The 23,863-nt window shown below is 36.9% G+C and overlaps 2 protein-coding genes across 2 annotated transcripts in view; one reads left to right on the top strand and one right to left on the bottom strand.

The window, feature by feature from the left end:
* Positions 1-6,092: 6,092 nt before the first annotated feature.
* On the bottom strand, positions 6,093-9,745 carry LOC121414437. The gene is made up of 2 exons (XM_041607613.1): positions 9,207-9,745; positions 6,093-8,446 (listed from the first exon to the last, which is right to left on the bottom strand). The coding sequence occupies exons 1-2, from the start codon at positions 9,523-9,525 to the stop codon at positions 7,881-7,883; spliced, it is 885 nt and encodes a 294-aa protein (XP_041463547.1). The 5' UTR covers positions 9,526-9,745; the 3' UTR covers positions 6,093-7,880.
* The window catches only part of LOC121413135 (putative glutamate synthase [NADPH]), a 70,355-nt gene continuing 56,134 nt past the window's right edge, over positions 9,643-23,863 (top strand). The window contains exons 1-4 of the mRNA XM_041605899.1: positions 9,643-9,724; positions 18,890-19,035; positions 20,514-20,644; positions 23,195-23,321. Of these exons, the coding sequence (XP_041461833.1) occupies positions 9,643-9,724; positions 18,890-19,035; positions 20,514-20,644; positions 23,195-23,321 (486 nt within the window). The remainder of the gene's footprint in view (positions 9,725-18,889; positions 19,036-20,513; positions 20,645-23,194; positions 23,322-23,863) is intronic.

Raw genomic sequence — 23,863 nt, 5'->3', positions numbered from 1 at the left:
CTTGGTATGATCGATCTATAATCGAAATCAAAATGACTTATATTGTCTTGGATAAATTCTTGTTTTAATAATTATGATGCAGTCTGGAAAATACTTTTCTCGTTTTGGTTAAGTTACATAGGAGAAATCCTCTTTTGTTTTCAAATGAACTGTCATACAAAACACATGTTAAAACTTTGTAAAAAAAAAGGGTTTACCAATGTTTTCTATTGAATTTCTATATACATGGGCTCAATTACGTTATTTAGATGAGCAGAATGTTGAAAATATATATCATGAAATATTATTGAATAATAGTAACATCACAATAAATGGACAACCTTTAAATTTTCAAGAATGGAAAGAAGCTGGTATTTTATATGTTAGACAAGTTGTATATAAAGGTAAATGGAAAGATATATCATTTTTTAGAAACCTTTTTGATGTTGATAATTTAGTATTTAGTTTTAGATTGTTAAAAAAAAAGCATTTCCTGCTCATTGGTTTGAGAAAATAAGTACGATGAAAGAAAAACAAAATGGGTCTCCAGAACAAGAAGAAATCGATATATCTGTTGGTGAACGTATTAATATAACTTGCACCAGAGCAAAAAAATATTATTTGTTGTTTTTACAACAAAATAATGTTGATTTTTATATTTTGGACATCTGGGGAAAACTGAAATTGCCAGAAAATTTAGTTTGGAATAATATACTTTAAATTAAAAAAGATAACAGAATTAAGCAATTCAATTTCAAACTGTTAAATATTACCTTCTAGAACCAATTTGTTCAAGTGGAAAATTGTAAATACAAATCAATGCGAAATCTGTAATGAAATCGAGACCATTAGCCATTTTCTGTTTTTTGCAAAAAGATTAAAGTTTATTGGAAAATCATATCAAGGATGATTTATTTTATTTTCAAAGAAAAATGTTGATAACTATGAAAACATTACTTGGGTATAAAATAGACAACCCAAAATTTAATTTTATCAATTTGACGATCAATGTTGCCCAGTTTGTAGTTTATAATCATTATGTCAAAGGCAACCTTCGAAATCTAAGCCATAGCAATAAGAGATTGATCACGGAATTCGTTTCATATTTGAAGTTTCATTTAAATCATTACGAATCTAAACAATTTTCTGTACTAGAGGTCAAGAAAAATATTGATATATTGTAATTCCTGTTATAAATATGATATCATTTGATTCTTGAAAAAAGTTATTCCTATGTAAATATGTATATATGTAAATATTTTGAAACAATAAATCCTCAAGGAAGAGGCAAAGAGAAAAAAAAATTGGGGTCAATGAACTTTGGCCATGTTGGGGTATTTGTTGAATTACCATCGTAAATTTGAAAGTCTGTGGATCTGGTTCATAAAACTTATACATAATCAAGTATCACTGAACATCCTGTGCGAGTTTCAGGTCACGTGACCAAAGTCAAAGGTAATTTAGGGTCAATTAACTTTTGTCATGTCGGGGTATTTGTTAAATTGGCATAACTTAGAAATTTTATGGATCTAGTTCATTAAACATAGACATAAGGGTAATCAAGTATAAATTATTGTTTTGCACACATCTAGGATAACTTGATCATGGTAAAAGGTCATTTTGGGTCAATGGACATAATATTTTATTATGAATGTTTTCCTTTGATTCAATATCTGTTTTCAAAGTTTTCACTGCTGCTATATCGAATCGCGTAATGCAGGCGAGACTGCTAGAGGCGTTCCACTCGTTTGTTTTACTTCTTCGCTCCCTCCTTGAAATCTGATGATTAGACCAAATAGTCCGGGTTATAATTGAGCAAGGTGCCACACGAAAAGGGAGAAATTTTCATATAGTGCTTCTAGCCCAGTTTTTTACGCTGAATATGAATATATGAGGTAACCAGGCTGTGTCCTGAAAATTAACCCGTGAGGGCGCTTTTTTCAAAATGGCCGCCAAATTTTCAGAACATTTGAATTTTTTTACATAGATTTTGACATAAACATTCCATTGCCACAAAATTAGTGTCATATGAAAGACAAATAAATTTCCTACAATTTGGTACCATTTATAGGGAATAAGTATGTCATTTGGCTGATATTTTAGGTAGAAAAATGCATTTTTTGTCATTTTTTCCCAAAAAAAATCATTAATCAATTAATTAATTAATTAATTAATTAATAGATAAATAAATAAGTGAATTAATTAATTAATTAATTAATTAATTAATTAATAAATAAATAAATAAATTAAATGAATAACATTCGACTGGGATCTATTTGTTGGAGAGTGCACGCAATCACTCGTCAGCAAGCTCTTTGAGCTTTGTGATACCTTGGATGTTGTCTCGTAGAACCTTTCGATGACGCTTGGCACCACCCTTTCCGAGACCCTTTGCTCTCTGTATTTATTTGTTCCTTTCTGTTTTCTTTTTTTATTCATTCATTGTAGTTTAATGTATTTAATGATGCAGGGAGAGACAAAAAATTTAAACAATGGTCGAAATAAGTATGTTCACATATAATTAACTGGATTGACGAAATAAGATTTCATGGACAACTCCCCCCCCCCCCCCCCCCCCTCCCACCCTACATAAGATTCGAGTGTTTATCAAGGAGTTTCTGCACAGAGGACTTGACAAGACAGGGCTGCAGCCTGGTACGGGATGAGATACAGAGGAGGAGGATGAACAGCGCCATCTTAAGTTATCGTAGTCTACTTGGCCGACTAAAATACTCTGACATAATTTCTTTATTTTTCTTTACACTATAAAGATATTGCAAAAGAAAGTTTGGGACGAATCATCCCTTGCGTACAGAGAGAAGGGGCTATGGTTCCCCAAAAGCTTCATGTTGAAGAAAACAAGGAACAAAAAATAAAAGGAAAAGTAAAAAAAGAAAATGATACGATTTTCTGAGAAATAAAATCTATCACAGAATTCTGCACGCTTCGCTCGTCCGCAGTTTTGAAAGGTACTCGTCCATATGCCATGTCTGTCCCCTTAAAATATTTTGCTTATACACAGGAGAATAATTATCAAAGATTATAATTGGATACCACAAAACTAGTTGATTGAAAAAAATAATAATAAATGCTTTTATTAAACCAGAGGCGACACCGAAATAGAATTAGGCATGGGTCCAACACACCTATGTATTTTTAAGAAGAGCGCCATCATAAGTCATCCTAGACTTATGGTGCCCGACAAAAACCGGGAAATTATTTTACACCGATTTCTTTCCCTTTCTCTCATTCTCTATACACTCAAAAGACATTGTCTACTTAAAAATATTGGTAAAATAACCACTGGCGCACAGATGGGAGGGAGATGTATAGTCCAAACAAAAAGTTTCATGATCAAGAAAAAAAAAAGTAGGGAGAAAATATCAAATATATAATTTTCTGAGTAGTATAACCGGCTAAAATCTATCGCAAAATTTGATGTTTGTATTTTAAAGGGTAAAAAAAAAGTTATCTTCGCTCGCAGTTTTAAAAGTGGTTCACTCCGTACGCCATGTCTGGCCCCTTGGGATTTTTGGCTCATTACACCAGAGAATAATTACCAAATATAATTTTTTCTTTCTCTTGTATTTTATTATATGGAACATCATATATTTATAATGTTCTCCTCATTGTCAAGTGAAACAGTGATCAATTCCTCCCTTAATATGTGGAATTAGCATTGTTTAATACTTTTATGATTAAGTCAAGTGAAAAGTCAGATCCTATGGTAAAATCTGTAAAAAATGAAATATTGTATATTTCAAACAATAAAAAAAAGAAATAGTGAGTGATGGACATCATCGACTGAGATGTGCATATCACTGTTTAATAAGCGAAACTTTAAAATGCCATTACTTTCTTATTTCACAACCGATTTTGATGAAATGTTCAGTGTTATGCTAGTTTGATTTTTCACAAATCGATATTTTGTTGGGGTGGACTTGTCCTTCATAATATAAATATGTTTAGCCCGGACAGTCCCGGTTGATTTTATTTTCTTCCCTATTCTTTTCCCCACATTTTCTCCCCCCCCCCCCCTCCTCCTCTCCATTCCCGGGCTCCATTACTCCTTTCATAATTATTTCCCCTTATTTTCCTTTTCTTTCCCCCTTCCCTAGTCTTCCTTTCTTGTCTTCTTTTCCCTTCTTTCTCTCTCCCCCTGATCCTTTCCTCAATCCCTCTGCTTTGAGAGCTCCTCTATTTCACAGAATGACGTAAGAGAAATATTACGTAAGATCTCATTATCCATTCGGCATGCTCGACACTCGTGACGAATCCATCTCCATCCAATCACGGACAATACCTCCAGAAGGCTCCGTTATGCCCCCCCCGGGCCCCCCTTTTCTCTTCCATCTCTAAATATTTTTCTGTTCACCATTTTGGTTATCAAACAAAGAATAAAATGAAATTTGGTGGACAGTTTTAGAAAGGGTATAGATCTGTGTGCCAAATAAAGGACCTATAATCGTAAGTGTGAAAAGAAAGAGGGGCAAGAAGTAATAAAAAAATTTATATATCGTCGGCCTTATGCCAAAAGGGCCTTAACCCGATTTTAGGGGTTCTGAATATTTTATAATAAATTTAACACATTTCATGTAAAACTTAATAACTTAACACGTTTATCGAAATTGGCTTCAAAAGCAAAAAAACGACCACAAACTTTTGATTATTAGAGAGGCCAAAACCTTTATAAACGCCATTATCTCGGAATGGCCAAAAGCATGCAGTTAAGGCCCTTTTGGCATAAGGCCGACGATATACGAGACCAGCATCTAAGAGTCTGGGACTATCATTCAACATCGATTTTTCCTGTATTCAACACTCAATGGAAATTTTATGTTATACTAACTCCAAGCAAAACGATTTATTCCTTTCCTCCATGTTTAAATATAAAAGGGATGCTACAGGCAGGAGATATTCATAGCTCAAAAGAGTAAAATTCACACAGCGAAATGCAGAAAATTTGGTCAAAATCGGATAAAAAAACAAAGTTATTGATTTTTTTTAAAGATTTGCTTTATTCCGGTGAAACACTTCATAGGCATGACGATGTTCATATCCCCAATTGTTCTTTTGTATTTCATTATATGAAATTAGGTTAATTCATTCAAAAATTTTCTACCAAGAACTAACACAATTGGATTGACAACTGAATAAGTGCACAAGTTATTTATTGCTACAACTTATTTCATTATGATGGAGACAATTGTCATTAACATAATAATGTATGAAAAAGTGAAACAATTATGATTTCAAGTAATAACCTAAGAAAAAGGAAAGTGGGAATGTGACATCATCAGTCCACCCAGTGAATATTCATGACATGCGTATATTAAAGCGTTTTCACCAAATATTGCTTAAGTTTAAATTTCAAAAACTTCGTTATTTGTTATGCGATTTTGATGACCATGATTTTACGATTGATGGCAAAACAATTGATGCAATTACTCCTGTCAGTTATAGGGACGCACCAGGGGGGGGGGAATGGAAGTTGAAAAAAAAACAACACTTGACTTGCTATAATTATGAGGAAAAGAAAGAAAAAACTTGACTCACCGTCAGAGTAAAATCAAGTCATCTGAAAGGTGCAAAAGAACTTGCTAAAAGAAGAAAAAAATCATCAACCCAAACTTCCACCCCCCCCCCCGGGAATCTAATGGTGCGACCCTAACGAGACCCCTGGCCGGAAATCTACAAGAAGTACATGTATCTTGACCCTTCTTTTCACGATTAGGTAGACTGCATGTCCATATTTGAGCATAGAGCCACTAGTAGCTCCATGATTTGAGAAAATTTAATCATATTCAAGCCTTATAAAGCAAAGTACCCCCCCCCAAAAAAAAAAATCATCATCAAATCTGCATGGGAGATATGCACGTTTACTCTTTCTCCCCCCCCCCCTTCTAAATACCGACCCTTTCTCTCTGCTCCTGTCCCTCTCGTTCTCTTTCGCTCTCGAAATTAGTACCTAAATTTTATAGAAAATATTCATGTATCAATCCTACATCGAGAAAGAGATGATGCTGTAATATATTATTTAAAATCTTAACAATGAATTGAAGAAAAATGAGAAGTAAATGGCAAATACATCAAAATGAACGATATTACCATAGAGCTATTCATATTACATTGGATGCATTTTATTGTATGCAATACACACAAATACATATCCATACACTAAACATTTTTTTTAAACAGGATTAAACTCTGAAAATGTCTTTGTGCGGTCATCATGGAAGTCCAATACTGAAAAACATACACGTACATGTTAGGCATACTAAGATAAAGCACTTTTTTGTGAAATAATGATAAAATTCTATCATAACAGGCTTATCATCATAATGTCATCATCATAATGCATATTTGTGATTTATTGATGGAACTGCATTAAAATTAATACAATACCCAACAATGAATTTTGTTGATGCAAACATGCCTTAAATAAGTTATTTTAAAACTACTTAAATGAAATAATCGAATGGCAAGACAAAAAAAACCTTTACAAGTATAAAGAGTAAAACAAAACACCATAAAATATGAAATACTGGTTAGCAAAATATGACAGGAAGAGAATTATGAAAGAGAGCAAGAGATCTTAGATGCAGTAGTTTGAAAGAGAGAGAAAGATTAAGATTGGTTGAGAAGGAAATGCAATGGATTGTCCTAAAATAAAATAAAGATATTTATTGCATTAAATTGTGCATTTATCTTCAAGGTGTGAGGCGGGCGGGCGAAGGGTATTCCCATTCATATTTTAAGATGAATGTCACCCGATTCTTTATCATCAAAATGTTGAATAAAAGCATGGATTCCTCCTTTGATTACAGGTACAATTCAACAGTAGTATTCCTCTATCATTGATATTTAATTTCACATTAACAATAATTCAATTTTCAACAAAGTCCTATCATAAAGTCCATGCGGTTGTAATGTTAATTGAAACCACACGACCTTTGGATTCACTGTACTAAACATTTTTTGCTTTTTGCATAGCTGAAGTTTCGTTATATATAACACAAAATGTTTTATGTTGTCAACAAAGGAAAATGTGAATATTTTACAAAACCTCTTATTCCAGCAGACGTGACTAGAAATACTACTGTACATAATAAAGTTAGACTCAATGGAATATATACACTAAAACATACATGTTATAAACTTTGGTTCTTCAAACAAAGCACATTGCTTTGCACACAATCATAAATGTAGCTGAAGCATTTATTTTAGCTACAAGTAGCTCACATTCACACACATAAATATTTGTTCATAATGATATAACATTATTATTTAAAGTATTAGAAATACACCATCCCTAACGACCAACCCAATCTCCTCCTTTTTTTGTGGGGGGGGGGTACTGCACAAATATATAAACCTGCAAGAAAATCACTCCACATAGATTAACACTGTTGGAAAAAAATCCAAGAAGGGGAATCTTACCTTTTTTTTTGGGGGGGGGGGTGGAGGATAACTGGTGGGATAGCCAATTTGTCTTTCTACATATGTTTACACCATGGAAGTATATAGAGATTAAAAAGAAAATCCTCGAATTAGACTAAGGGGGTGTTGCAAGAAAGTATTTGCGATCAATTAAAATATTCTGTTGCAATTTTACAACTGATAGTTCCCCGTTAGCTGTAGCAAAGCAGATAAAATTTCGTGTTTCAAGAAGCAGATTAGCGATCAATCACTAATTTGCAACTAACTGCAAGACATTTAGGGACCAAAAATAGACTTGCAATTGATCGCAAGTTTCTTGCAACACCCCATTAATAAAATATTCAGTCTTTCATACTTTACTCTGTAAGAGCAGGAGCATTATCACCTAGGGCCTGATACATGTATTGTTAATATGAGTCACCATAAATATCGCCATTTAACTTTAGAAACAAGAGTTATGTTTATTCACTCTCGTCGAAGAGTAGACATTCACCGTGTCCAGGAATCTCGACCTCTTCCACGCATCTCGTAACCGCTCTCAAACTTTTGGCACTTTTCTTCACAACAGCGACTCCCATCACGTCCACGATCTCATCTGCTCTCAGCGACATCATCCCGTGAGGCTCGCATGTGTATTGCACCGAAATCTGCATCGCAACAATCACCCTCTTCACGACATCCTTGTCTTCGGTGATCGAGGAACTGATCTCGACTTGACGTTGGCTCGTTGCGATGACGGTTGCGCGACCGAATGGACGTCGGTTCTGATGGCACACCACGAATTCATCCCCCGGTTCGACGGCGCTGATGATGAAGGCATAGCCGTTGGGTAGGGTGTCTGACCAGAAGAAGTTTGTGTTGATGTTGGCATACTGGTCCTCGAAGGTTAGGCGCTTCCCGTAGCCTTGTCCGATGCGAAGGAGATGGAGTGCCCTGCCTCCAAACTGGTAGCGGTCCCCTCTCGTCTTCGATGGGATGCGCACGCGGTATCTGAACCCGGGAAGTACTCTTTCATCTACATGCGTTCCTGCAGAATTGGAAACATAAAAATATCCTTATTAAAAATCGATCCCATGTAGATCGGAGCAATTCAAACAAAATAGATTCTACTAGAGTCTAGAAGAGAAAAAAAAGGAATAAAAATGAAACTCATGACGCGCGATGACTTCTAACAATGAAGTAAATACACCCCCCCCCCACCTCCCCCTCATTTAGATAAAGATTCTTGGGCTGAAGGCTGGTAAATTTCTAGTTATTAAAAGATAAATAAAATATTCTTTTAGAACTGATGTGGTGCCAGTGGTGGTGCCAATGGTGGTGCCATGGTGGGGCATGATGATGATGATGATCAAATGATGATGACAAATGATGGTGATGATGATAATGATGATAAATGATGATGATGATGACGACGATCAATTACTTTCTAATGTGATCTTCGTAATTGATAGTGAAGGCGATGATTATTTAGATCTGCATGTTTCATGATGATGATGATGATAAATGATGATGAAATGATTATGGTAGTTGACGACATGATGATATTATATTAACAACAAATTTTGTTTAGGCCTAGAGTAAATTAGTTTAGAGCATACAATATCGAGTGTACAGAAACCTAATTTAAAGAAGATCCCATAATACTGTAAATTTGGTTTAACGGTAAGAAGACCTACCAACCAAAAAAAGAAAAAAGGAGACACGTTGAATTACAATTTCAAGCCTATGAAACGATTAGAAGTGGTAGATCTGTATCATGATTTGGGCTATGATACTCGAACACTTACCACAAACGGCCATCTCGTGTTGTCCAAGTTGTTCCCCTCCTTCTTCGCAATTGATTCCAACGCCATATTTTCTCCACAAACATTGAGATGAGGGTGGGTACGATTTCCCTGATGTGAAAGAGTTCGAAAGGCGAGAAAATCCAGTGTCGAAGGAGTCCAAATTTTCGTTGATGTCTCGGGCGACACTGAATCCGGAAAGACTGTCCAACTCAACACCCGGTGACTTGAAGAGGGAAGGCACTTCTTCTAGAACCTCGCTATCGGGTGTTTGGCGGTGGATGGCGATTGGACAAGATTGAAGCATGGTAGAATTTGCCATCAGAAACAATGTTCGCTTTGTCCAGAAGAACCGAGAGAAGAACAACTGATTGAAAACCAAGCTGTGAACTGTCGACGATGGGCAAAGAAATAGCAGTAAAAGACTGTAACAGACACAATGATTGCCAGAGAAAATAAGAGAACGCTAGAAGAGGACGTTTCTGTGGTGTATCGCCTTGGAGAAAGCGGCAACGAATACTGTTCGTTCGATTCCAATTCCCGCCGCGCGCCTCCGATCCGCGATGTACTTGTATCCAAAGCTTACACAAAGATGCGGCATCCGTCTCGCGTGGAGTACAAAGTGACCTTCACGAATCGTAGTAAAAAACGCACGTGGAGATGTTTACATAGGCTTAGTCACAAACCCAGAAATTTTATAAAGTTAAATTTCCGGGAATTTTAAAAGCATGAGTAGTATGAATCCATCTCATTATGAATGAATATAGAATTATTAATACATTTTGGGGATTTAAGTAATAGGTATTACTTTTTAGATATTTAAATAAACTTTGTAAAATAACGTTCATAATAACAATGTCTCACTAACTTAGACTAGCGGTGATTGGCGAGTTTCGTAATGACGCCTCGCGAGTCTGGTAAATTCAGACTCGGTACTCGTTGGAAAATTTTATTGGATCTGCTTGAAACGGAAAAGAAGGAAAAAAATATGAAGAGATGAGTCAAGGTCTACACATTTCTATGGGATTATGGTGTCACATCTGTCTGTCTCTTTTCACCACTCCTCTCATAAAGATAATCAAACATCATATGCATATATTTAAAGATGAAATCGATGATTTAAAATACAAAATGGACAAAATTAACTGTCGACCTATTTCATTTTGGATACAATATTCGTCAAAGCACGGGCGTATACGCAAAGTAGGGTGTTCACTAGGTGTATGCAATATCAAACTCGGAGAGGACATGATAGGCCTACAGGCCTACATGATGATCGATAGTGGGTATACAATGTATCTCCCTCTATGGGGTGAAATTATCACGTGGGGTACGCCCCCTTCCAAACCCTTCGATCTGCCCCCGACATGCCCCGACCAGCCTCCATAATTTTTCTGTTATGACGAGCGATCCAAAATGTTCTGAGTAGAGATTGGAGAGCGACCATGCAGTCGGTGGCCTATCCATGGTGGAGGGATGGGGGAGGGAGATGGCCCGGGGCCACTTCCATTCACGAGTGGATACCATGCGCGACCATGATGGGGTCTCGAAAAGCACCCTAAACACGTAATTTTCATGTTCTGAAAATGCACCCCTTAACAAGTATTGGCGTGTGAAACCCTACCCTTAACAGGTATTGGAAATTATACTCTTGGCAAATATTCCCTGAAATGAACCCCTAAACAAGTACAGGATGTTTTATTGTTACGGGTCCTTCGGATCGCCGGCTTTACCTTATTTGGTTTAGTACGACCCCAGCTTCTACACCTCGCGCAAATCGGACTCTAAACACGAAGTGTTGGGGCAAAAAAGACATCCTTCATAAAATTTTTATTATTTTTTTATTCATCCCCGCCAATTCGACCCTAAACACGTAATTTCCTAGCGAAATAGATGCCCTTTTTTAATTATTTTGTGTTTTTGACACCCTTATCACGTTACGTACGTAACGTGCCCCATCGTGAAAAAGACATCCCTTTTACGTGTTTTTTTGGTCGCGCATGGTATCCACTCGTCAATTTAAGTGCCTCCTCCCCGGGGGGAGGGAGATGGGGAAGGTGAGGGCGGGGCTGCAATCATAAAGAGAGGTACAGAGTAGTCTGGTGTACAAACCCTAATCCACTCTAGTCAAGGGTCTGAATGTGCAGCCTACAATGAGTTAACTACTGAAGGCCCTCTATAAATTGAAGTAGCAAGTTTAGTAGTTTATGTGCTAGTCTTTGCATGCAGACCCACTTGTTAATCAAAGCTTCAATCCGTGTGCCTGAAGATTATAGTGTAAGAGCATAGAGCTATTGGTAAGAGTTTATAGGGATGTTATTCTTATTTCTTTTTAATGATCAAAGAAATGAGCCCAATGAGTCAGTTGTAAAATAAATAAAAGCTTGTCAACTCACTAGGGCCTATTTTCATTCCGTGATCAAATCATAATACCTCACGGCATTCTATTTTAACAGTGCATGGTGAGATTTTGATTTTTTTTGAAGGACAAGTCCACCCCAACAATAAGTTGATTTAGTGAAGAGAAAAATCCAACAAGCATAACACTGAAAATTTCATCAAAATCGGATGTAAAATAAGAACGTTGTGACGTTTTAAAGTTTCGCTTATTTCACAAAACAGGATGCACATCCTGGCTGGTATGCAAATGAGGAGACTATGAAGTCATCCACTCACTATTTCTTTTTTTTATTTCATGACATAAGATATTCTAATTTTCTCATCATTGTCAATTGAAACGATGATTGATTCCTCCCTGCACAAGTGGAATTAGCATCGTCTAATAATGGTTCAGTCAAGTTGGTCCTTATTGTCAAATCTTTAAAAAATGAAATATTGACTAATTCAAATAATAAAAAAACAAAAGAAACAGCGAGTGATGGACATCATCGACTGACACACCTAGTTGTGCACTGATATATCACTGTTTTGTGAAAAATAAGCGAAATTTTAAAATGTCAAAACTTTCTTATTTTACATCAGATTTTGATGAAATTTTCAGCACTATATGCTAGTTTGATTTTTTTTCTATGTATTGGTCAGCATTTTCCTGGGGTGGACTTGACCTTTAATAGACCTACCTATATCTTCCCATTTCTAGGCATATGTACTCTTTTATATACTGATAATAGATCAAATGCATCTAAAATATGCTTGCTCAGCAACAGCAATATTGTCCTATTAAGGAATACAGAATGATGATGTAAAGTATGCATGTATTTTTTAAACATATACATATTAGTATTATGTAATTTACTAATTGCAGGTGGTCGCCGGCCATCTGTGATATATCCATATGCCCGGTATGGCCATATTGAAATTTCAAATTTTATTTTAACCTTGAGTGGTAGGTCCATGGTGTAAGTAAGGGTCATTTATTATCTGAATTCCAGATTCCAGGCTGGTTGGTGCACGTGTCAGGACATTTGTGGTCGAGTACCCCCCCCCCCCCCATTTCTTAAATGTAAACAAATACACGTGCTTTAAATTTCAAAACAACACACGAATGACGGTCAACAAACTCTTCATGTCGATGGCTCATGTCATTTCTTGAAATGGAAATGCCGCTTCATGTACGACCTTTCTACGCGTTTTTCAATATTACTTACAAATCACGCTTGGATTGTGGCTTCGGCTGCATGCTCATTTGGAGGAGTCTGGAAAATCGAGTTTTCTGATTGGCTAGAATATCACGGCGCTCGGGCTCAATATGGAAGTATTGTTTCCAAATAAGGAAATCAATTATAATATCGTGCGTTGATTGGCTGACCAAGCTGAGCATCGTGTGAGAGCGTGATTGTGGTACCTGAATGAACTGCAATGTTTTGATTATTTAATTATTTCCCACGTTTTAGTCGTTGTGCAAGGTAATCATGAATAATTTGTAATTATTTGTTATGCAAGATAGAAATTGCCAGAATCGTGGAGCGAGCTCGAAACGATCCTATATTTATTACATGTAGATGATATGTCCATAATTATTTGACGACCTTTACTTAGGACAAATTATGATGATTATTATAATGAAATGCCAAGACGAATATAGCACCGGGTATATTCAGAGCAGATCTTTTTTAACCCGTATTTTGCTCGGGCTCAAATACTTGTTAATTTAATGAAAAGAAGAAGAAACAAAATACCAAAGCAAAACAATCAATGTCAGCACTCCTTTTATACATGCCTATAAATAAGTAATTATTCACATTTTTCATCAATTTGTTTCTTTTAAAAAATATTTCGTCTCGGTCAGTCATAGCAGCTATCTCAGCTCATTTTTGTTTAGATCACAGACTAGCCGGTCGCCTGCACGTGTGTGATCCCCAGGCTAGCGGGGCCATTCTGCATCAACCAAGCTCATGCACATATAAGCCATACAGTATACAGCGCGCTAAACTTTGTATCGTAGAGAAGACTGAAGACAGCAAACATTTGAAGACGATTGGAATTGATGGTCCATTAAAAAAAATTGCTTGTCCTCAAGCAGTTGGAGGATAATCAAGACTGTTCAAATCAGGTGAAAGTCACATTATTGATGGTCGACTCCTGAGAATTTGCAACATCAGGCATCAAGTTCCAATTCCACATCCCAGCTGCTTCGATCTTCTTTGGAAACGACGTGACTGTGAGTGTGCGCTGTACCGGTGCTGCTGCATCAGCAACTCACACATCGTAATCTCGGTCTACGTCGTCGGTCAGGTCAGTCTAACTTCTCTTCCACCATGTCCACCTCCATGTTTCTATTTGGTATTTTTGTAGTAGAAATAAAGTTTACTATGTTCATAGAACCGTCTTCAGATATACTGTATTCCAGGAGGCAAACATTAACTAACATCATCATATAGATCTACCAGTACCACTACGTATCATTCATCAATTACCATCACCAGCATCATCAAGACAATAGCATCATCTGATCATAATTATTATTATCATATCACCAATCATCATCGACATCATCATTATCCGTCTCATTCACATCATTATGTTATTGTTGTACCGAGTTTTTTTTTACCTGACTGCTAAGAAAGTACTAATGCCTGTGAGCATGGTGAGTGTGAGCAAGCAACCAGGGACTAATGGCTTGAGGTCCTCTCCGAGGGACTTGGTATTATTGGTAATGAGGATAAATGCCTTACTAAATGGCACTAGCGCACCATTTGGGAATCAAACCCGGGTCACCGGAATCCGAAACCCCCGCTCTACCGACTGATCGAGCTATCGAGCCTCCGTGAATCATCATCATCATCATGCTCCATCACATCAGCACAACCACCACCAACCAACACCACCATACCAAAGCATCATTTATCATCATCATCATCATCATCAATAAGTTCCGGTAGTACATCTAAAAGTCAACAATATGTATTTAAAGGGGGTGGGGGGTGTAATCTGGACACTTTAACATTTTGAAGCCTCCTTTTTGGCTTTGAATTACAAACAAAGCAAAATTAATTGAATAGTTGTAATCTTCAGTTTTGTTGTAATGTTACGTTACTAGAAATTTATGTGACTTTGCTTGTTTATTTTTCCAAATGGCTGGACACACAACTTGTCTGGACACACAACAACTGGGCATACTTGTTGTCTCATTCACATCTTTATTATCTCAGGCCACTGAGATTAATTGAATTGTAAAGAAAAAAAAAACAAATATATCACAAATGATGCTTGGTACACTGAGAATTCAGAGTATATACAGAAAACCTGTTAAAATGTTAGCCCCCCCTTGTTAGAATGATTTTCTTTCATATAATATCACATAGATCATCGATCAACGACCTTATAGTATTAAATGTTTGTATTGTTCGTTTTTTCATAGAAAAAAAAGGAACGAATATACCAAAAATGATTGAAAAAAGGGAAGAAAAAAAATAGAAATAAGAAATGAAAATGATATTATTCAATAAAATTGTTACCCAGTTATACAGTGAGTGGCAAAAATAGTCAATTATGACTTATTGTCAAATAAAAACAAGGAATGGAATAAAAATGGATTTATGATGTTATCTTTTCATTGATCTTTTTTTCTTGTTTATGATCTATTTCTCTTTTGTTAATTTAATTTTACCTTTACATTTATAGTCATTGTATTCTCCAGCTGAGAAATATTTCTGTCATTACTTACTTTACTGTCACTGGCATGGCATTTTGTTGTTGTGGCAGATTGGGTAAGTCTCTGGACTTTGAACTACTAGGTCCAAGGTTCAATTCCCACCACAACACTCGCGTCATTTGGCAAAGTGTTTATCTGCATTTGTCACTCTCCACCCAGGTGTAATCAATTCATGTTTTTGTGCAATTTTGGGTCTGCATGCATTTACAAAATGATGAGTAATTTCTTAGCTGCGTACCCGGGGGTCGCAAATTTGGTCTCAGAAGTTGCGCGAGACTTGAATGTAAAAAGTCAGTGAGCGACGCGGCCAAAAAATTTGAGCGGTGGATTCATAACGAAAAATGTCGGGGGGGGGGGCTGAATCAGCCCCCAGTCTTTTTAGGGTTAAGCGCTATATAAATGTTGCATATTATTATTCTTCATTATTAGGTCTACATCACGATCTTATCTCCAAGATTTCTGAATGAAACCTTTCAAAATTTTTCCTTCATTGAACTGAGAAGAGAAGGTCTCTATCTACAGTATTTTCTCATCATTAGATTTAATTTTGTGCAAACTAGACTTTGCTCTATTTTCTGGTCTATAATATATGAAATAACAAAATTAATTGGATTATTTAAAGAATAATCAAGACTGTACTATACCACAGAATAATTTATTCCTCAAGTAAGCAGTATTGATTAGAAATGATTTCACAAAGTTCTGCTCAGTCTGATAATAAAACATGCTTCCAGTATGCACAGCAAATTGTTGTGATACAAGGAATATTTTTCTCTGTGAACTGCTGTACACGTTTGGTAAACGTTTCTTTGTACTGCATTCAAAATAATACAAAATCTAATGTGTGTATGTAATATACAAAATAGTCCATAATGGTAAACAAAAGGCCTATTGGCCTAACATAATGAATACAAAATTATATTATAAATCACCTCTTTATTGATAAATCATATAACAAAGGTAATAAACATCATTAACCCAAAATAATGATCTGAGCATAAACTTCATTTTTTTATAATGTTATAAAAATATCAATTAATGAATGCAGGAGACCGTCATGAATTTACCTGATTTTGTATCTGATATACATGTAGCTGTTGTCTGAAATGTTATTTTTTCTTTGTTCTTTAAATTGAATGTATGAGCCTGGCCCCGACATTTTTTGCTTTGTTCGATAAGTTTAAGTGAAGTTTGATATTGATCCACCCTTCAAATTCTCAAATCAAATGCAATGTCAACAGAATAAATGTGTTTTTACATTTAGGGGCATGGAAGGGCATGGCATGGGATTGTTTTGTGATTTTAATGCCTTTGTTGTTTTATGTGGCACCAATGACTTTGATCATGTGATCAAATTGTGACCTGGATGATGGACGGAGTCCAAACCCAGGGTCTTGCGCAATTTCCACTCCTGTTTTCAAATCATAGTGTAAGAACAAATCCCCTTCTGTCATACATGTAGCTTTGGAAGTTTATCGTCTTGTTGGAATGCTCCCCAGGGAGTGGAGATAGTAGTATAGTACATTTATGTATGCACATTGTGTGCTGGCCTGCATACAAGGATCCAATAACTGGGGTAATAATTAAAATGTAAAGTGCTAAAAGAACGCAACGTTATCATTATTTAAAGAGAAATTCCAGTAGTTGTAGTAAACACTGATTTCATGAGAAAGTCTGTAAAACAAGGCTTAATTGTCAGTATATCATCGAGGATCTAGATCTGGTACAGCAACATTAACTGAACTTTGTGAATCTTGAAATCTACATGTATGCTGAAAAATGTTCACACGGAAGATCCCCAACACAGATAAGCGCACGTGGGACAATGTATAATTATTGCTTAGAGCGTCGGGTTTGACGCTCTACCCGAATCCTGTGCTTATTTGCTGATTTCTCAGTAATTACACAATTTCTTCCAGAATCCTTTGGCACATGCATTTTATTTTATACAAACAGACACTTTGGTGGTCATTTCATTGGATTCTGTACGAACTCATTTTGATATCGTTACCAAACTAGCATTTACATGTACATGTACCTTTAATATCCGTTGAGTGCATGTAGGCCCAGATGCAGGCTTGCATATTGTTTTTGTATTGTCGTACAGTAATATTCAAGAAACACTAAAAAAATGCATATTCCAGTCTTGGTTAATGCTTTATTGAATTGATTGTTTGCATTCTTGGGTTACCTTCCGTACACATAAATTTAATTTGTAAAGTACCGGAAACCTAAGGCGGTGCTGCACCATCCCGAGTTTGCTCAATCTCGAGATTTTAGCCCGATTGGCCCTCTTCACGATTAATCTCGAGATTCAAGAAACCCCGTCTCCACCATCGCAAGAAGAGCGATTCCTGCTCGAGCGAGGCATCGATGCATTATGGTCTGACGCCGTGAATAAATAAACCCGAACTGCGTCTGGACCGACGAATTAGCGCGATAATTCGTAAAATAGCGCGCTATTGCAACCTCGAGATTAGTCCTACGAACTAGCGCGATAATTGCGTCTCCACTGCAGATAATCTCGAGATTGTTCAGATCTGGATAATTTGTCGGATCAGAAATAGCGTGCTAATTTGAAAACTCGGGATGATGCAGACGGCCCTCTACAGATTTTTTTTTTATTTGGGGAGGGAGATAGAGGATAATATATGGTTATATTTGTTTCTGGCAAAATAATGATTTTTTTTAATTATTATTTATTTATTTTTTGGGGGGTGGATTGACAGTTTGAAAGTAAGCCTAGAATAGATCTACATGTTGACTATCTTTATGACATGCCTGTATCCTGTGACCTCATTCATCTCAAATTCTTGTCTGATAATGACCGTCCTTGAATGCTTGTCCTGAAAATGACCTTCGATTGCAGTGGAAATATATAGGGGTCAGGTCTGTTGGCTGACTCATTGAACACTGTCAGGGTTTTTAATTTTTTGCTATTATTTTTTTGGTCGCTCCCCTATGCAATGTAGATGTAGATAATAATTAGACAGTGCATTATTAACAAGTCTGTGTACGCTTAATAGGCCTGTTAAATGTCTTAGGCCTACTTTCTCAAGTTCATGCAGAAGACCTCTGTGGTGTTTCACAAAGATTTAAGTATTTTTATGACTTTACAGACGCATATATATATACGAGACATTACACCAAAACATGTAATAATGATCAATACACAGTGTTCATCCTCTAGTCTTTAATAGCATAATATGACCAAAGCAGTCATGCCTTTTATACCGCACACAGCAAGGCACATATGTGTGACTCTAGTCATACAGTAGGCCTACTTATGATTGTGACCCCCCCCCCCGGTCATGTAATATATAAGGTAATACTAATAACCTTTTTAATGGCGAAATGGCAATTTTATTTCTGTTCATCTTAGCATAGAATCCAAACACTTCAACTATTAATACAGTACATCTACATCCAAAGATCTGATTATTCATGATCAAAACAAAAAAGTATTAAAATGATATCAATTGTTGTGGGTTTCATTTTGCAGGAAAATGTCTGTCATATATATTTGGATGAATGATGTGTACATGTATTGCATTTTTTTCTTGTTTTACAGGTCAGTCTTGCTTGACCATGGCATTACCCCATCTGGACACCAATACAGGCCTACCCCCAGCCCAGGGTCTGTACAACCCAGAATATGAGAAAGATGCGTGTGGGGTTGGATTTATTGTGAATATCAAGGGAGAACAATCAAATAAGGTGGGTGAGAATATGGTGTTGTCAGTTGATATCAACTGGTATAACAAATGTTTTGAAAATGTTATCTCATTTCTTTTCAACAATTTGAGTCTCTTTTTCAATTTGCCTTTAAAGGCAGGGGACGAGGGGGGGGGGCTGCTGGGGGCTTCAGGCCCCCCACTTCTTTCCAAATCTATAAAATGACCATCTAATTATAATTTCCTGCATGGTCAGCAGCCCCCTCCCCTACTTTCAAAACTGTTCTGCAGCCCCTGGAAAGCCCCCATGATCTCCTAGTAACGCAGGAGTTGCAATCCATTTACAGTGTAGACTCAAATCTCAAGTTAAATCCAACTTTAATGATCGAAAGTTATGAAGACTTTACACAATAAGAATTTTAGAGTAATTGCAATTGATTTTGCATTTTGAAAGCGGGGCTTAGGCTCATAATCCCTTGCCTAATGCCACATTTTTTCAAAGTGGTGTCTCTAATAGCCTAAATTCTACGAAAGTGACTTTGAAAACTTCCAACATGCAATACAGTATTAAAGATTTGATCATACAGTAGGTTTAAACATCAATTGAATTTATACAATGCACATGTATCAGATTCATAGAAATACATACCGGTAATGATGATTTTTGGCACATTCATTGCAGGATTATCCCTCGATTGCTCAGTTAAAGGTTTTTGTATACAATACGCTCATGAATGTTGGTCATAAATCAGCATAAAAATTGTAGACCACTTCAGGTGGACATTAATTTTGATGAGCATTGACCTGCACTCGTTTTTCTTTTTAGATTTTGGAATGTCTTTAAACTATTGTTCCATTTAGAAGTAAGGCAGTGCACATGTGCTTTATATTGTCTGTTGGTAATATCAAAGGCCTACATGTTTTCTCCCGAGGTTAACAGAAGGTCAATCCAGCCTAACAGTAATTGTATATGTACAGCTATATCAGATAACGGCATATTAATTGCTTAGTCAACGGTCAAGTCCAATGTGGAAGTCCAGCCAAAACCCTTTTTCTTTTTACATGTACTTGTCTACTGGTTTAATGGAGGCAAATGTCCTCATTTTCTGACAAAATTTCAAACATTTTTAAGGAGGGTGGGGGAGGGGTAGACTGCAAAGACAGGCTCAAATTTGGCAGTAAAAAAACCCCAAAATTATATCTATTCTATTCTACTGTTATTTTGTTCTGTAGAGTTGTTCATTGATGTACATGGCAGACTGAAATTTGACCGTCAAACAAACAATACCATTCTACATGTGCACTTTTTTTCATTCTGTAGATTTTTTTCATTAATGTACACAATTCTCCATTTGGTTTTTAAGATGGAGGGTTTTTTTTTTTAAATGTTCAGAGCAAAAATGCCATTTGCTTCAGTTCTGTAACAAGCTGTATTAGGTTCATTTGAAACATAATCATCTATGAGTACTTGCATCTTGTAATACTTGCATGGAATCTTTCTGTTTTCATTTTTCCTTGTAGATCATAAAAGATGCCCAGACTATCCTATGCCGTATGAAGCATCGTGGGGCTACAGGGGGCGACAATGACACTGGAGATGGCGCTGGTGTTATGACAGGCATACCTCACAAACTATATGCACGTATACTCAGGTAGGTCAAAGAGCACAGAAATGTTTAAAGTGTTACTGTTGGTGTTGGGTGTTTGGTGATATCATTCTCAGCACCAGTCTTATGTCAGGTGTTGGTGTTGATGTGTGGTGCTTGTGTCAAGAGTGTGCTATCACATTAGGTTGGTTAACTCAGCTTCAACTCTGGACAAGAGATTTGCTATCAAAAATTATACCAATGAGTTGATAGCTCAGCACCAAGTGATATCAATCTCAGTAACAGTCTTATTTCAACTTCAAGTGTTGGTGTTTGGTTTTTGTGTTGCGAGTGAGAATGAGAGACTTTCACTTTGCTGAATTGAGCTTCAACTCAGAATGTAGGTTTGCTATTTAAAATTAAAACAAGATGTTGATAGCCTAACACCAAGTGATCTCAATCACAGCACTGGTCTTCTGTCAAGTGCTTATAATGATGGTGTATGTGTTAAGAGAGATACAAACACTAAATGTAGGTTTGCTACCAAAAATTGTACTCGAGGTTTTGATAGCTCAACACAACGTGATATCAATCTTAGCACCAGTCTTCTTTCAAGTGTTGGCTAGTGTTGAGTTGTGAATACCAAATTACACCAGCTTTCAACACCAAAGTTTAAATCAACCCAGTGGAGAAAGAAGAGAATAAAGTGGAAAATGACCATGGCATTAAATAGCAAGTTTTGAACCTGAAGATTTCCAGGAAGAAAATGTGTTGATAAGGAGGGGGGGTGAGATGAGAGAGAGAGAGAGAGAGAGAGAGAGAAAATGGGGGGGGGGAGGGGATTGAAAGGGCTTGGACAGGGGAACTACATTTTGAAATACATACATGCAGATAATATCGAGCTTGGGTCCTGGAGAAGGACACAAACACACCAATTTTTTTTTATTCAACTATTGGTTGGGTAATACTCTGCTACTAATTACCAAAATCAATATGACTTTAATGTTGGTCATTTATGGAGTGGGTTGGTGTTTGACTTTAATCTCACATATTAATTTGAAAACCATACTGTGATAAATGCAAAACAGAGTAGCGAGTGCCAATGGGGAAGTCCTGGGACCCTGGCTAGCTCCCAGCACTCTCCCATGAGGGATGAAATTCTTCCTGAGCTGCTCAAGGCCTGACCTAGTTTTACCACCAGACACCTTTGCCACGTCACAGACTATAAACCTGTGCACCAATACCTTTATCATCTACATATATATCTATATATGTAGCATCATGTAGGCATATGCCGGTCTCCCCATCTCCTCCCCCTTTCTCTAGAAAGCAAGTCTTTGAGACACCCCCCTCCTCAAGAGCCCCCCCCAAAAAAAAAAAGTAGGCCATTATGGATTTTGAATGTCTGCCATTCATTAGCCAGTTTACTCTGTAAAAACAGTTGTTAGACTTTTAGTGATGATAAAATGACTGATATTATGCAATCAATAATGAATTAGCAGTAAGATGCAGTTTCCCTGACCCCCCCCCCCTTCATTTGACCCTTAGTGGAAATAAAGTCAGTGGACTATGCCCCCGTCATACCCTGTAGGGTCCATGACCATACCCATTCCTTGTCTCATGTTCAATCTTTTTCCCCCATTTGCTTTGTATCCCTGTCTCCTTTTCCTCTTTCTGACTTCTCCCTCCACCTGTCATCCCTCTCTTAGCACCCCCCCCCCATCTTATGTTTAGATCCCCTCTTTATTTAAGCTATTCTCTTCCATATCACTCCTCTTTTTCACTGTACTCTCTATAAAACTCTATCTACTGTCTTTCTCTATTATACCTCTTTCTTTGTCTCTATCCCCCTCTCCCCCTCTGTCTTTCTGTCTCTCCCCCTCTTTTCCTCTTTATTTTTTTTCTTCTCTCCCCTTTCTTCCTTTGCTCTTCTTCTCTCTCTCCCCCCCTCTCCCTTCATCTTTTCATGTCTCACCATGCTATCACCCAGACCGGTCCTTCATTAGAGTCTTGAATGATACATGAAGGTGAAATGCAAATAAATTTCCATTCAAGCTCTGTGCTATGTACATACATTTACAGAGTATGAATGGAGGTCATTTTTTTGTGCTGAGGGAAAATGAGATTTTGAAGGTTCAAGTAGCTGAGTTCTAGTAGGAGTAGCCATGTACTAAAAATGAATTGGCCCTCATTTGCTATTAAGGAAATTTGTTTTTGTCATGTTATAAAATCGTTGTGCCATATCATGTACGCGGTCCCCCCCCCCCCCTCTAAATGCTAGGGTGTTCATAGGGTAATTTTTGCAAAATTTCCACAAAAAGCCCCCCGTAGATCTTACATAAGTTGCTAAAGGGGGGTATCTCCTCCCCCTTCTCCCCTCTCCATCTTCTCCTCCAATGTGTTCGTTAATGAGCCCCCCCCCCATATGCCGTTATTCAAACTCCATTTTCGGTGCCATGTTTACCATCCCCCCCCCCCCTACAAATAGAAGCCAAGAAACAATATTTATTGCCCTGATCCCCCCCCCCCTCACCCCCATCCCCAACCAAATGGTGAAAATTCATGTTTCAAAAGGGGAAACATAAAATGTTTCTTCATTTATTTTTATTCATGCAGAGATGAGCAGCAGGTAGAGCTCCCAGAGCCTGGTCACTATGCAACGGGAATATTCTTCTTAGATCAAGACACAGCCAGCCACTGTGAGAAAAAGTTTGAAGAACTTGCCATTGAGTGTAAATTAAAGGTAAAGGGAATTTCAGTATTAAGTATTAACCCCCCCCCCCCACAAAAAAAGCTAGATTGATCTTTTAAAGAATGATTTGCAACACTATAAGGGTGGACGATAACTAGTTTCTCCATCTCTTTTGGACAGTAATTTGCTGCTTTCTTCCTCCATTTTTTGTAAAGAATTATAACTACATATATTTGTCTGGATGTGAAGTACATGTATATTATGCTTTATTGTGTATGGTGATACCAGTCGATCTGGCAAAAAGGTTTCAAGGGTTACTTTCCACCTACTGTCAAAGTCTGCAACATTGGCTTTACAATGTAAACTTTAATTTGCAGTGAATGGTTATTTTCAAGAGCTCTTTTTCATTTTCCTAAGGCTCTATAATATATATATTCCAAGGCTCGTCTGAGCATTTCGTGAGTGAAATCGACCTGAGCCCTCCTGCATTTCCTCCCCAGCATCATATATGATATTTTTCTTCTACTCAAGCGGTGCCCTGAATATAATCAGATTTCTTCCCTTTTAAACTGAAACAATGGACTATTTTTCTT

Source organism: Lytechinus variegatus, chromosome 4 (assembly GCF_018143015.1).
Source record: "Lytechinus variegatus isolate NC3 chromosome 4, Lvar_3.0, whole genome shotgun sequence".
Taxonomy (NCBI): Eukaryota; Metazoa; Echinodermata; class Echinoidea; order Temnopleuroida; family Toxopneustidae; genus Lytechinus; species Lytechinus variegatus.
The sequence above is the reverse complement of the archived record's forward strand: the minus strand, read 5'-3'. Positions and strand labels throughout refer to the sequence as shown.

Bases quoted from the DNA above. Each gene is read 5' to 3' on its own strand.
- LOC121414437 (XM_041607613.1), bottom strand. From the start codon at position 9,525: ATGGCAAATTCTACCATGCTTCAATCTTGTCCAATCGCCATCCACCGC. The intron at 8,447-9,206 runs GTAAGTGTTCGA...CCAATTCTGCAG, and splicing joins ACACGAGATGGCCGTTTGTG to GAACGCATGTAGATGAAAGA.